Below are 11,731 nucleotides of genomic sequence, written 5' to 3' on the forward strand. Positions count from 1 at the left end.
ATGATATTGCAAGGAGGGACACAGGTGAAGCTCCATCTTTCAATCTTTATGTGTACCCTGACCTCACTCCAACAGGCTTTAAGGCGTTCTTAGAGGTGCACAAAAATTTTAGACTTTTAGATAAAAAGTTCCTCTGGGCTCTACCGAGGGGGGCACACACTGATTAGCTTACAGGACTTACATGATGACGTTAACAAGGGTGCTTCTAAAGTTTTCTCGTTCTTTATGTAGAGATTTGCTCTTGGCTTTCGAAGTAGGTGGTCCAGCATGATTATCATCATTTTGATCCCGTATTTTGCCCTTTTTTCCAAAGCGTTCCATGTATTCAGCTTGAATTAAAAAAATGAGTTAGTCATTTTAAAAGTAAGCTGGACCATGTAAGTGGTTAGAATTAAATGCTAATGCACTTATCAAAAAAAAAAAAAAACTACACACTATAAGTTCTCAAGTAACCATAAGTACAGTTAATCTTCTTTCAGTATTAGGAAGTTAAACTATTCTTGTTTTATATCATCATAATAGAAATCTCTGTTTCAAGGATACTTAATTAATACATATTTTGATTAATATGCTAATAAACTTTAATTTTCCATTGATTTGCATAAAACCTTTTTAAAATGAAGATTAAAATTATAATTAAGAACAGAATGCAAAACTATCTCAGAAAATTTAAAGAACCACAATGAAAAAAATGTTAATATTCAATGTAATCAATCTGATGAATCAAAAAAATGAAAAGTACAAAATGTGAAAATGAGTAATTTGGAAGCAACATTTATAACTTATTTAACTCCGTCTTAGAAAAAAAAAACTTCTTAATCTAATGTAGAGAATTCTGACTACACTAAATCAAAGTTTTAATATAAACACCCTCCAATTCTTAAGATATCACCTTTTATAGCATTTACAACAGCCTGAAATAATTAAGAACTGGAATTATTTTATGAGGGAAAACATTTGGGATAAGTTTTTCTACTTGGTATCAATGTCATTTCAGTTTTACGATTTCACTACTCCAAACTAAATGTAGGATTTTTTTTTTTTTTTGTCCCCTCTCGAAAATGTCCTTAAATCTAATTTGGAATAAAGTTCTTACCATATGACTGTTCATTTTTAACAGTAAACTGTTCTGGAATATCATCGTCCTGTTTTATCCTCAAATGGAATGATGGAGCTGCCTGCTGCCACTGGGGCCTTGTACTTACCTGAAATATGAAATTTAAACAGCATTAATAAAACAAGATTGGGGTGGGGGGGAACCTTTTCATAAAATGCGTGCTTATAAACACATTTTCTCAAATCAGGGCATTGGAAAGAAGGCACACTCGGCAGCAAATCTTATTCAAGCCTGTGAGTGGCTGTAGTGTGTGACATTTGTGACATTATTGGAGGCTCTGTGCTGGTGTGGGGTGGGCATCTCTTCCTCAACACTGGGGTGCTGGTTCCCCAGAGCCTACTCACTCCTCAGTGTTGGCAATGACTTTTAAGCCTTCGTCTTAATGAGAGGAACACTCTGCGGGTCTCCAACGCTAATGAGCTTCTCTGCATTCCATCTGCAAAAGACCATTCTGTTCTCATGGCTTTGAGTGGCTCTAGATTTCTCTGGCACCTTGCAAATCTATTCCACAGCTTAAGGCAGGGTTCGTGAATTCCTATACCTACAAGAGCCAGGCGGGTGCCCTAAAAGAGGGAGGAAGGCTAGTGATGAGAACTAATTGGCTCTCAGCTTCAGTGCTGGGAAATGATAGAGGGTGGTGGGGACTGCGGCAGATGGCAAGATACCCAGGTCTTCTAAAATGACAGCAAAAATGAGCTCAAGCCCATTATTGCAATACCAGAACACACATCCACCGCTGCTGGGATCTCAGACTCTTAATAAACCCAGATGGGTGGGTTTTACTAACTTTTAAAAAAAGACATTATTTATTTGAGAGCAAGAGCAATCACAAAGGGAGAGGGAGGGGGGGCGAGCAGACTCCCTGCTGAGCCCAGAGCCCCAGGCGGGCCTCAATCCCAGGACAGATGGGTGTTAAGGTCAAAATTACGTTTTACTGACAAGGCAGTCTGCATCCTCCTTTCAGATCCAGGCCAACTTGAAAGCCCATACTCGCACTGGCTTCTTCTTCCTAGTTTTACTCTGTCCAATCTTCTACTCCTGCTTTCAAATAAACTTACCATACACAAGTCCTCATGTCAGGCTCCTCTTTCACAGGAAAACAAGCTAAGACAACTTAAAACTCAAAGCTCTTCCCTCCTCCTGTCTGCCCTACTGTTTCTGTACTCTTGTCTTTCTCTACCAAGGATTTAGGATTTGCCGGAACACTATGAGCGAGGGGTACAAAAAGGATCAAGTCACCGGCTGAGACTGGGAGCTACTAGTGCCAAGTTATCCTTGATTTCAACTACAGGGATCACCTCCAGAAGCATGAATTTCTGGAATGAAAAAAAAAAAAATCACTCTAGGTCTCAACTACTGCTAGAAAATCTCACCCAGGTGCAAACCTTAATATTCAGATGAAAATACTTTGCTATGTTTTCATCAGTGGATTTTTAAAAACATCTCTTAGAAATATTTCCTTCACAACACACGAAACTGACAATGCTGAAAAAATATTAAGATACAAAGAAACATAAAGCCAGGTTGAAAGCAGCCAGCAAACGCATTTTAGACTATTAGACGCCACCAACAGGAAAGGATTATTATACAACTTAGGCACTGAATAGTAAATAAGAAAGTTAGGTTTATATTTCTAAACCCATATGCTAACAAGACACACACATTAAGGGCCTTTTTTTTTTTTTTCAGTTTAAAAATGTGTTAAGTTTTCAAACAAAAATGCCTATTTTACCCTTGGTCCTTTAAACTAGAAAATTTACGGTTGATTTTATAGAATGAGGGAAAGCATTCTATGGCTCCATTTTGCAGAACTTGGCATGATCAACTGGCATCATCCATAAAAACCTATTTTTAATTAAAATTTGTATTTTTTAATATTCAAGGTAACACTTAAGAATATTAACTCAAGTTTCCCAAGAGAAAAATTGCTATCCATTTTCAGTTATCAGGAATCTTCCCTCCAAAAAGCCACACAAATTCAATTTTATACTCGGTTTGTAGCTTTTAAATTATCTTTTAAAAAAATAATGCTTTAGATAAACCTTGAAAACATTATGCTAAATAAAATAAGCCAAGCATCAAAGGATAGGCACTGTATGGTTCCACTTATATGAGGTATGTAGAATGGTCAAATACGGAAAGTAGAATGCTAGCTGCCATGGGCAGAGGGACAGAGTGGGGAACAGAGAGGTATAATGGATGCAGAGCCTCACTTTGCAAAGATGAGAACTCTGGAGATGGATGGTGGTGATGGTTGCACAACCATGTGAGTGTACATAATGCCAACGAACTGCGGTTCAATTACAAATAATTAAAATGGTAATTTTATGTTAGGTAAATTTTATCACAGTTAGAAAAAAATATTGTTTACATTGAACCTCCACTTAAGCTCCACTTCCAGAAGTCACAAGAGCACAATTCAAAAGCATTAAGCTCAACATAATTACTAGTAAAATCATGGGTAAAAATCTATTACAGTGAAGTATATTGTACTCAGCACTTACCAATTGAAAATGCCTCTGAATTGCTTCTACCATAGGACAATGATAATTTATAATCATAATTTTTTTTAAGATTTTACTTATTCTTGAGAAACACAGAGAGGCAGAGACGTTAAGTAGAGGGAGAAGTGGGCTCCCTGTCAGGAGTCCAATGTGGGGACCCTGGGATCACGCCCTGAGCCAAGGGCAAATGCTCAACCACTGAGCCAGGCGCCCCTAATCATAATAATTTTTAGAAAGGATACCAAGATCAGAGGCCTCTTCTGCGGCACAGCATTTCGGCGCTGGATGATGTAGCTCAAAGAAACTCTTTTCATTCTCAAACTCAGAAACAGCAGCTCAGAAAGATAAATGACCCTTTCAGATCCTGAGCTGCTAGTGACAAAGCCGTAAGCTGAGGCCTCATTTCCTGACTCCAACTCTGATAAACTTGCTGCTGGTCCATCTTGAAATTCCCTTATCCAGAATATTGAAACACTCTCAACATACTAGGAAATTATAGCTTTCAGTTAGTTTAAGATTGTTCTTTTTCATGATACGTGCTCCTTGTAGAATTTCTCCATCAGAACATCATCAATCAGATGCCCAGTTCCTTTTTTTTTTCTTTTTCTTTTTTTCCCCCAGTTCCTTATTTACAAGTTTGAAACCATGTTTTCAAAAGGGCAGAGATCCAATGATAGAATGTAGGTAAGTTACCGTAGCCAACTGTGGTAAAACTCTTCCTGGTATCTTGGGTTTTTCTTTGGTGGCTGACTTATCCTGCATGAAAACACGAGAAAAACAGTTTACTCTTAATGTCACAATTGATTCACTCAGCCAATTTTACAGAGGGTCTATTATAAAGTAAAGCACATTATCTAAAACACATAGAGACCTATTTCCATTACTTCTACATTTCTCCACGCTTGTCTTTGAAGGACCTCCTCTGTAGCAAGGAAAGAAAGGAAAGTGGCATCCCACAATACTTAGAAAGCTTTAAAGAGTGTGCAAAACTTTTTATCCATCACATCTTTGGAGAATGGATCTGAACCTAGTGACTGTCAAGGGCTTACCCAGCCCTACTACCCGTCTCTATCACTGAAATAGCATTTTCGTTCCATTGACAACTGTGATGCTCCACTTCCTACAGTAAAAAGCATTCTAATGTGCTCTCCAAGTGCCATAACTTGTACTTTTCAGAGAAAAAGTGTTGCTGTCTCCTTTGAGTAGAAGATAAGTGCAGGGTAGGAGTTTCATCCATGTAAGAGGAAGCGCTGTTGAGAATGCTACTTTGATCTGTAAAACAGGACGCATGCTGTGGCCACTCAACTCATTGCCTCTCAGCATCAGATCTTTACTTTTAACCCAGTTTGCTGGTCCAGTGTATAGCTCTTTCCCAAACATAATTAGTAGGACTTTCACTCTCAATGGCATCTAGGTTTGGGTGAGAAATTCTCTTATTTATCATGCAAGGCCATTCAAAAAGTTATTTCATAAATGGTCCTGGCAGCAGTAAACAAGGTATATGAAGAAGACCCTAGAGTAGGCAGTGAGAATAGTTTAGTGGCTTTTTAAAATCTAGGCAACGGGAGATATGGGCCTTGATTTAGAGAAAATACTAGAACCTCAAGGTCACCACAGCATTCTTGAACACACGGTTTGATCATACTCTTCCCTGGTCAGAAACATCAAAAGCTCCCTATTAAAGCAGACAAGTCTTCATCACCTTGGTGTTCAAAGCCTCTTCAATATGCCCCAAACTACCTCATTTTCCAGCCTCTCTTAGCTACTCTGTAGCCATATGACCCCTGCTGGCTCTTGAAATGTGAGCACTGACAGGACATATATGAGCTGCTGTGCTTCTCCAGGCTCTCCTGCCCCTGTCACTGGAGTGGGAGGGCCCCATGTACCCACTGACATAGCTAGAAGGTGGAAGAGGACTGCCTGGCCCACATCAGACTTCATGCGACTAAAGGCAATCTCTGTTGGGTTAAGTCTCTAGAACATGAGAGTCTGTTATATTAGCTAGTATTAACTATGCTAACAAACCGACCCGCCAGTATGCCTCTCAGTCTTTCCTTGTTACAGTCCAGTTCTTTCTTCAGGACCAAGGTCAAAAGTTTAGATTTTTCTCTTTTAGCTCCAATTGAATATGTATCGCATGCTTTGGGTAATTCTTATTGTTTAAATCCTGTCTGAAATATAATTTGTGTATGTGTGTCCTACTCTCCTACCCCCTCAATCTCAACCTACTAATTCAGTCTTACAGAACTGAATAAATGGGTTTTTTTTTTTTTAAGATTTATTCATGAGAGACACAGAGAGAAAGAGAAGCAGAGATACAGGCAGAGGGAGAAGCAGGTTCCATGCAGGGAGCCCGATGTGGGACTCGATCTCGGATCCTGGGATCAGGCCCTGAGCCAAAGGTAGATGCTCAACTGCTAAGCCACCCAGGCGTCCCAAACCAATGGGCTTTAATTTTAATTTTGTCTTAGAAAAAATTAAAATTGGCTAACCAAGCTCTAAGAGAAAAAAAAATGTAACAGAAGAAGAAGAAGAAGAAGAAGAAGAAGAAGAAGAAGAAGAAGAAGAAGAACCACCAACAACAACAACGAATTGCAATGAGCTTCAAACGGTATTCACCAAAGTACATCAGATTAGGTGAATGTTTCATGTATGTCCAGTGCTGTAACACGAATATTTTCTACAATTCCTAGTGAACCACAGGATGTGGAGAAAAACATGAGCATGAAATTTTCTTTTTTTTTTTTAAGGTTTTATTTATTTATTCCTAAGAAACACAGAGAGAGAGAGAGGCAGAGACCCAGGCAGAAGGAGAAGCAGGCTCCTTGTGGGACTGATGTGGGACTTGATCCCAGGACCCCGGGGTCACGCCCTGAGCCAAAGGCAGACGCTCAACCACTGAGCCACCCAGGCATCCCAGAATGAAATTTTCAAGCTAAAATGTGCAACAGGTGTTCTCAAAGTAGAAGGCTGCCCATTGAGAAGAACGAGGGAGCAACAAGAATGAAATTGGAGACAATAGAGAGGAAAGGTTGGGGATATATGTTCCAAGTGACCTGGAACTTTCACACCAAGCCTCCTACACAAACCCTCACACACCTGACTTAAGATCTCTACACCACCCATTCTGCATGCTGAGCTGTCAACGCTGATCTCCTCAACACCCTGGGTAAGCGGTGGTGAGGGCCTTTTGTTTCCCATAGTGCAGTGCACAATGTATGCCTAATAGAATATTTTATACACAGTTCTCTGACCAACCAAGAAGAGCAACCACACATAAGCCAGAATAACATCTAAGGTTGTTCTTCAATAAGATTAGAGGGGTGGTTTTTGAATAAGATCTACATGTTTTTGCTGATTAGCAATTCTGTCTTAGTCTGCAGTTTCCTGTCTGATGATGACCTAGGCATATGCCACCCTTTCCCTCTTCCTTGGCACTCTTGTGAGATTGGCCCTAAGGGACTTCCAATGACAAACTCGTGCCTCACCTCCTTTCCCATCCTTCTGGTGTCACCTCTGATTCCACACATGGCTCTAACGAATAGTTATCATCTACCTTCATTTATATAGGAATGACAGTGTTTCACCTCAAGGAAACGTCTTTTGCTTTCCACTGTGGGGTTTCTCCAATGCCATAGACTGGGACTCTCAAGGTAGCCCCTTCTGCACCTGTGTGCAAGCACACACATGCACAAGTGACCAAAAGGGGGTGAAAGTTAACACTCTCAGGAGGAATCGCCACCAACGTAGGATGAGGGCTGATGGATAAATACTACTCCCTAATCATACCAAGTACACGATTTCAGGGAGCATTCAATAAGCTCCAGATGATGGCAGGATCATCCCAAGTTCTCTAACGTGGCAATGAACTTGCTAACACTTCCTCAGTTCGCTTTTTCTTCTTCTTACTTTTACTCTCCCCAATCTCTTATTCCTGCTTCCTGGGATCACCTCCCAAAGTGCACACAAAACCTTTTTTCAGGCTTTCCTTTCACAGGAAAACAAACTGAGACAACTTAAAAATGCCCTTCCCTCCTTCCACTCTCGTCGTGCTCCATAAAGGATTTAGGATTTGTGAGAGTGCTATGAGCAAGATGTGCAGAAAGTATGAGAATCCAGTCACTAGGTCATGGACATGGGGAACCACCAGTGCTGAGTCACCCCTGATTTCAACTACAGGGATCATCTCCAGAAGCATGAACGTCTATAATGAAAAATCACTCTAGGTCTTAACTATGCTGGAAAAATGTCACCCAAGTTCAAACCTTAATATTCCAATGACAATGTTTTTAACTCGGACTATTCTAAAATTTTTTTAATATTATTTAATAAGATTTTATTTTTATTTGTAAAAACCCAAAGGGTACAAAGAAAATTGGTAAGATACGGTCAAATAAGAACACAGTATATATTTTATAACAGGCAACAAAATCATTTTAGACAGTTATATGCCTCACTGGCTAGAAAGGATTAGTCATCTCAACCACTGAATATTTATTAAGTAAATTTAAATTTTGTTGATATTTCCAAGCCTATATACTAAACATAAAAAAACAAATGGCAATTTGTTTTTCAGTTTTAAAATTTGTTGAATTTTTAAGGGAAAAAATGTCTATTTCAGATCTTTTTAAAAAACAGATTTTTGCAGAACTAAAAAAAATGATGCTATGATTTTATTTTATAAAACATGGTGTGATAATTTTGACCTGTTTATCAACATAAACAGGTTATGTTTATCAACATAAACAGGTTCACAATTAAAACATGTACTTTGAAATGTTCAAGAACATTCACCTGCAAAATTTCATGCGAGATTTTTAAGCTGAAAGCAGCTTTTATTTCAATTAGGGATCTTCTCTGCAAGAAGAAATCCAGATTTTATAGTTTATTCTGAGTTTTTTAAAAGATTTTATTTATTTATTCATGAGAGAGAGAGAGAGAGGCAGAGACACAGGCAGAGGGAGAAGCAGGCTCCATGCAGGGAGTCTGACATGGGACTCGATCCCAGGTCTCCAGGGTCACGTCCTGGGCTGAAGGCAGCGCTAAACCGCTGAGCCACCCAGGATGCCCCAGAGTTTTTAAAAGATGTTTTAAAACAAATAATGTTTGCATTGAACTTCCACTTACACCCAACTTCCAGCAATCACAAGAGTGTAACTCTATGGCATTAAACTCAATATAATGACTAGACAGTAAATTTTAATGCAGTAAAATCTAATGTTTCTAATGCTTTATCAACTAAAAATGTCTATTAACTGCTTTTTCCACAGAACAATAGTAATTTAAAGTCAAAATAATGACAAAGGATGCCAAGATCTAAGAAGTCACATTTTAGCACTGGAAGAGGCATCTCCTCAAAGATCATTAATTCTTCTCATTTTCAGACTTAGAAACTGGGGCTCAAAGATGTAAGTGACTTGACAATAGTCACAGAGCCATTAGTGACAAAGCTATCACCTAAGTCTTCGCTTCTGGATTCTAGTACTGCTTCTGCTGGTCCATCTTCACAATTCTTTTATTCAGACTACTCAAACATTTTGTGCAAACAGTAATTATAACTTATAATTCCTTTATTAAGCTAGTTATTTTTCCCAAGATATATATGTCATAGATGGTATCCATCAGAAAAGATTGAAATGGAGCACAGAATTTAAAACCAGAAACTGAGTGACTTATTTGCAAGTATGAAACTAGTAAACCTTATTATTAAAGCAATAAAGTATGATGATATATTGGTAAATTACCGTAGACAACTGTGGTAAAAATCTTACTGGTGTCTTGGATTTTTCCTTGCTGGCTGATTTGTCCTGTATGAAAAAAAAAATACAATCAATTACTGTTCACTATTAATGAAAAAATAAAAATAAAAAATCAATTACTGTTCACTATTAATGTTAAAACTGATTCACTCAACCAAATTTTACAGTGTCTAATACTAAGCATACATCATTCAAAATATTCTAAAACATACCCTACAGATGGTATAATATTGTATACAGAAAGTTAAAAGGAATCCACAATTATTAGAGCTAAGGAATAGGTTAATGCCAGCAAGTTGCTGGATGTAAAACCAATGCGCACACACGCAAAAAAGATTCAATTGTATTTTTTTAAATTGTATTTTTAAACACTAGCAATGAACAGTCCAAAATTGAAAAAAAAGTCACTTACCATAGAATCAAAAAAGGATAAAATAGGAATAACTTAAGAAGTGTAAGACTTGCACAATGAAGGTAATAAAACATCATCGAAAAAAATTAAAGACAACTTTAATGGAAAGACATCCCATGTGCATGGATTAGAAGACAAATATTAAGATGCAATACTCCTTCTGCCCAAAATTATCTACAGACTCAACACATTCCCTATCAAAATCTCAGCTATAGTTTTAAGGTAGAAATTAACGAGTTAATCATAAAATTTACACAGAAATATAAGGACCCAGGACAGCCAAACGATTTTGAAACAGAACAAAGTTGGCAGACGCATACTTCCATATTTCACAACTTCCTACAAAGCTATGATAATCAAGACTGCATGAGGATAAACATCAAAGAAATAGAATTGCAAGTTTCGAAATAAGCCCACCTATCTACGGGCAATTGATTTTTGACCAGAGTACCAAGACAATTCAGTGAAAAACTGGTCATATCTTCCTCTGGATATTTATCTGAATCTAAATGGTGTCCAAAGTTTACCCAGCCTTGCCTCCCTTCTCCATGACTAAAACTTCATTCTTCCCCCCAGAATCCTTTACTTCCTAAGGTTAATATACTCTCAAGTTCCTACTAATAAGTACAAAGGTTACTTGTCACTCTCAGAGAATCCCTTTACCTTCTTTGCAGTAGAGAAGAGCTCTACTGCAGGAATCTCATCCAAGAAGTGCTATTGAGAATGACACTTTGATTTATGAAATGGATACTAGGAGTTGGGCTTTGGTCACATAAAGTCATTGCCTCTTAGCATCAAATCCATGCTTTTGTCCTCGCTGGTGGTTCTCGAACAGGACCTAAAGATTTCTCTAGGTTCAGAAGGGACACCAAGATGAGAAAAGGGGTCAAAGGGCCTCTTCTTCCTGGTGGCAGTGCTGTGCCTCATCGCTCTCACGACGTGGCTGCCAGCAGTCCACCTGCTGGCCCCCAGCACCTTTCCAGCCACTGGTATGTGGCCCATCCGGTGGCAGACGACATCGAGGTTTCACTGCCCTCTCTATCAGTAGCTTCCCCGCAAGTTTCCCTGACATCAGAGGGAGGATTCCTTTCATACTGTTCAGGGTGCAAATCCGTGGTTTTCTCACACGTGGATACCCTCTTCACTGGTTTTCACAGCTGTGAAGTGCTCCACCGTACAAATATATTGCAATTTATCCACCCCTTTTTCTTGTGAGTGGGCATTTAACTTATTTCCAATTTTTGTACTTTTTATACCATCTTCTTGCATGTGTGTGTACTAATACTATAGTTGAGCACACACACATACAATTCTTGTGTCCCCCACATACAGTGCTAGTATATTTAATATGCATCTATTATGCATACGCGTATGTGTATATCTGGTTTTGTCCCTGTAATTCCATTGATATATTTGTGGACCTGTAAACACATTGTATCAAATTACTGTAACTTCACAACAGGTCTTGAAATACTTGTAATTCTCTTCACCTTATTATTGTTAAACATTATCAGATCCAGGGTTCTGGTCCAAGACAGTGGCATAGGAAGTCTGAACTCCCTCCTCCATAGACACACCAAATCCATACCTATTTGTAGAGCAGTTCCTCCTGAGGAAGGACTGAGGACTGACTCAACAGCTTCTTCCAACAAAAGATTAAGAGGCTGCAGACAACAGGTGAGAGAGGTGGAGACACAGTAAGGAAGGGAATGCGGCTCCCCTCCAAGGCTGCGAGCTGCAGTGGGGAGGGCTAGCACTGAGGGACTGAGCTGATAGATCTGTCTACCCTGGGGCACAGAAAAACATAAAACAAAAAAATACAGTCTGAAAGAGCAACTAGAATATCGAAGATCCAGCCTTAGCAAATAGCAAATAGCAAGGGAGCTACCGGAGTGGTGTCCAAGTTCAAGAGCCTGGGCAAGCACCGTGGTTGACACCC

General features: G+C 38.9%; 1 protein-coding gene across 1 annotated transcript in view; it reads right to left on the reverse strand.

The window, feature by feature from the left end:
* Positions 1–10,118, reverse strand: part of DNAH7 (dynein axonemal heavy chain 7) — a 226,933-nt gene extending 216,815 nt beyond the window's left edge. Inside the window, exons 1-5 of the mRNA XM_041737735.1 lie at positions 10,113–10,118; positions 9,366–9,428; positions 4,315–4,377; positions 1,097–1,205; positions 182–329 (exon numbers count right to left, since the gene is read on the reverse strand). Coding sequence (XP_041593669.1) covers positions 182–329; positions 1,097–1,205; positions 4,315–4,377; positions 9,366–9,428; positions 10,113–10,118 — 389 coding nt within the window. The remainder of the gene's footprint in view (positions 1–181; positions 330–1,096; positions 1,206–4,314; positions 4,378–9,365; positions 9,429–10,112) is intronic.
* Between the last annotated feature and the right edge of the window lie 1,613 nt (positions 10,119–11,731).

The sequence above is a fragment of the Vulpes lagopus genome, chromosome 22 (assembly GCF_018345385.1).
Source record: "Vulpes lagopus strain Blue_001 chromosome 22, ASM1834538v1, whole genome shotgun sequence".
NCBI lineage: Eukaryota > Metazoa > Chordata > Mammalia > Carnivora > Canidae > Vulpes > Vulpes lagopus.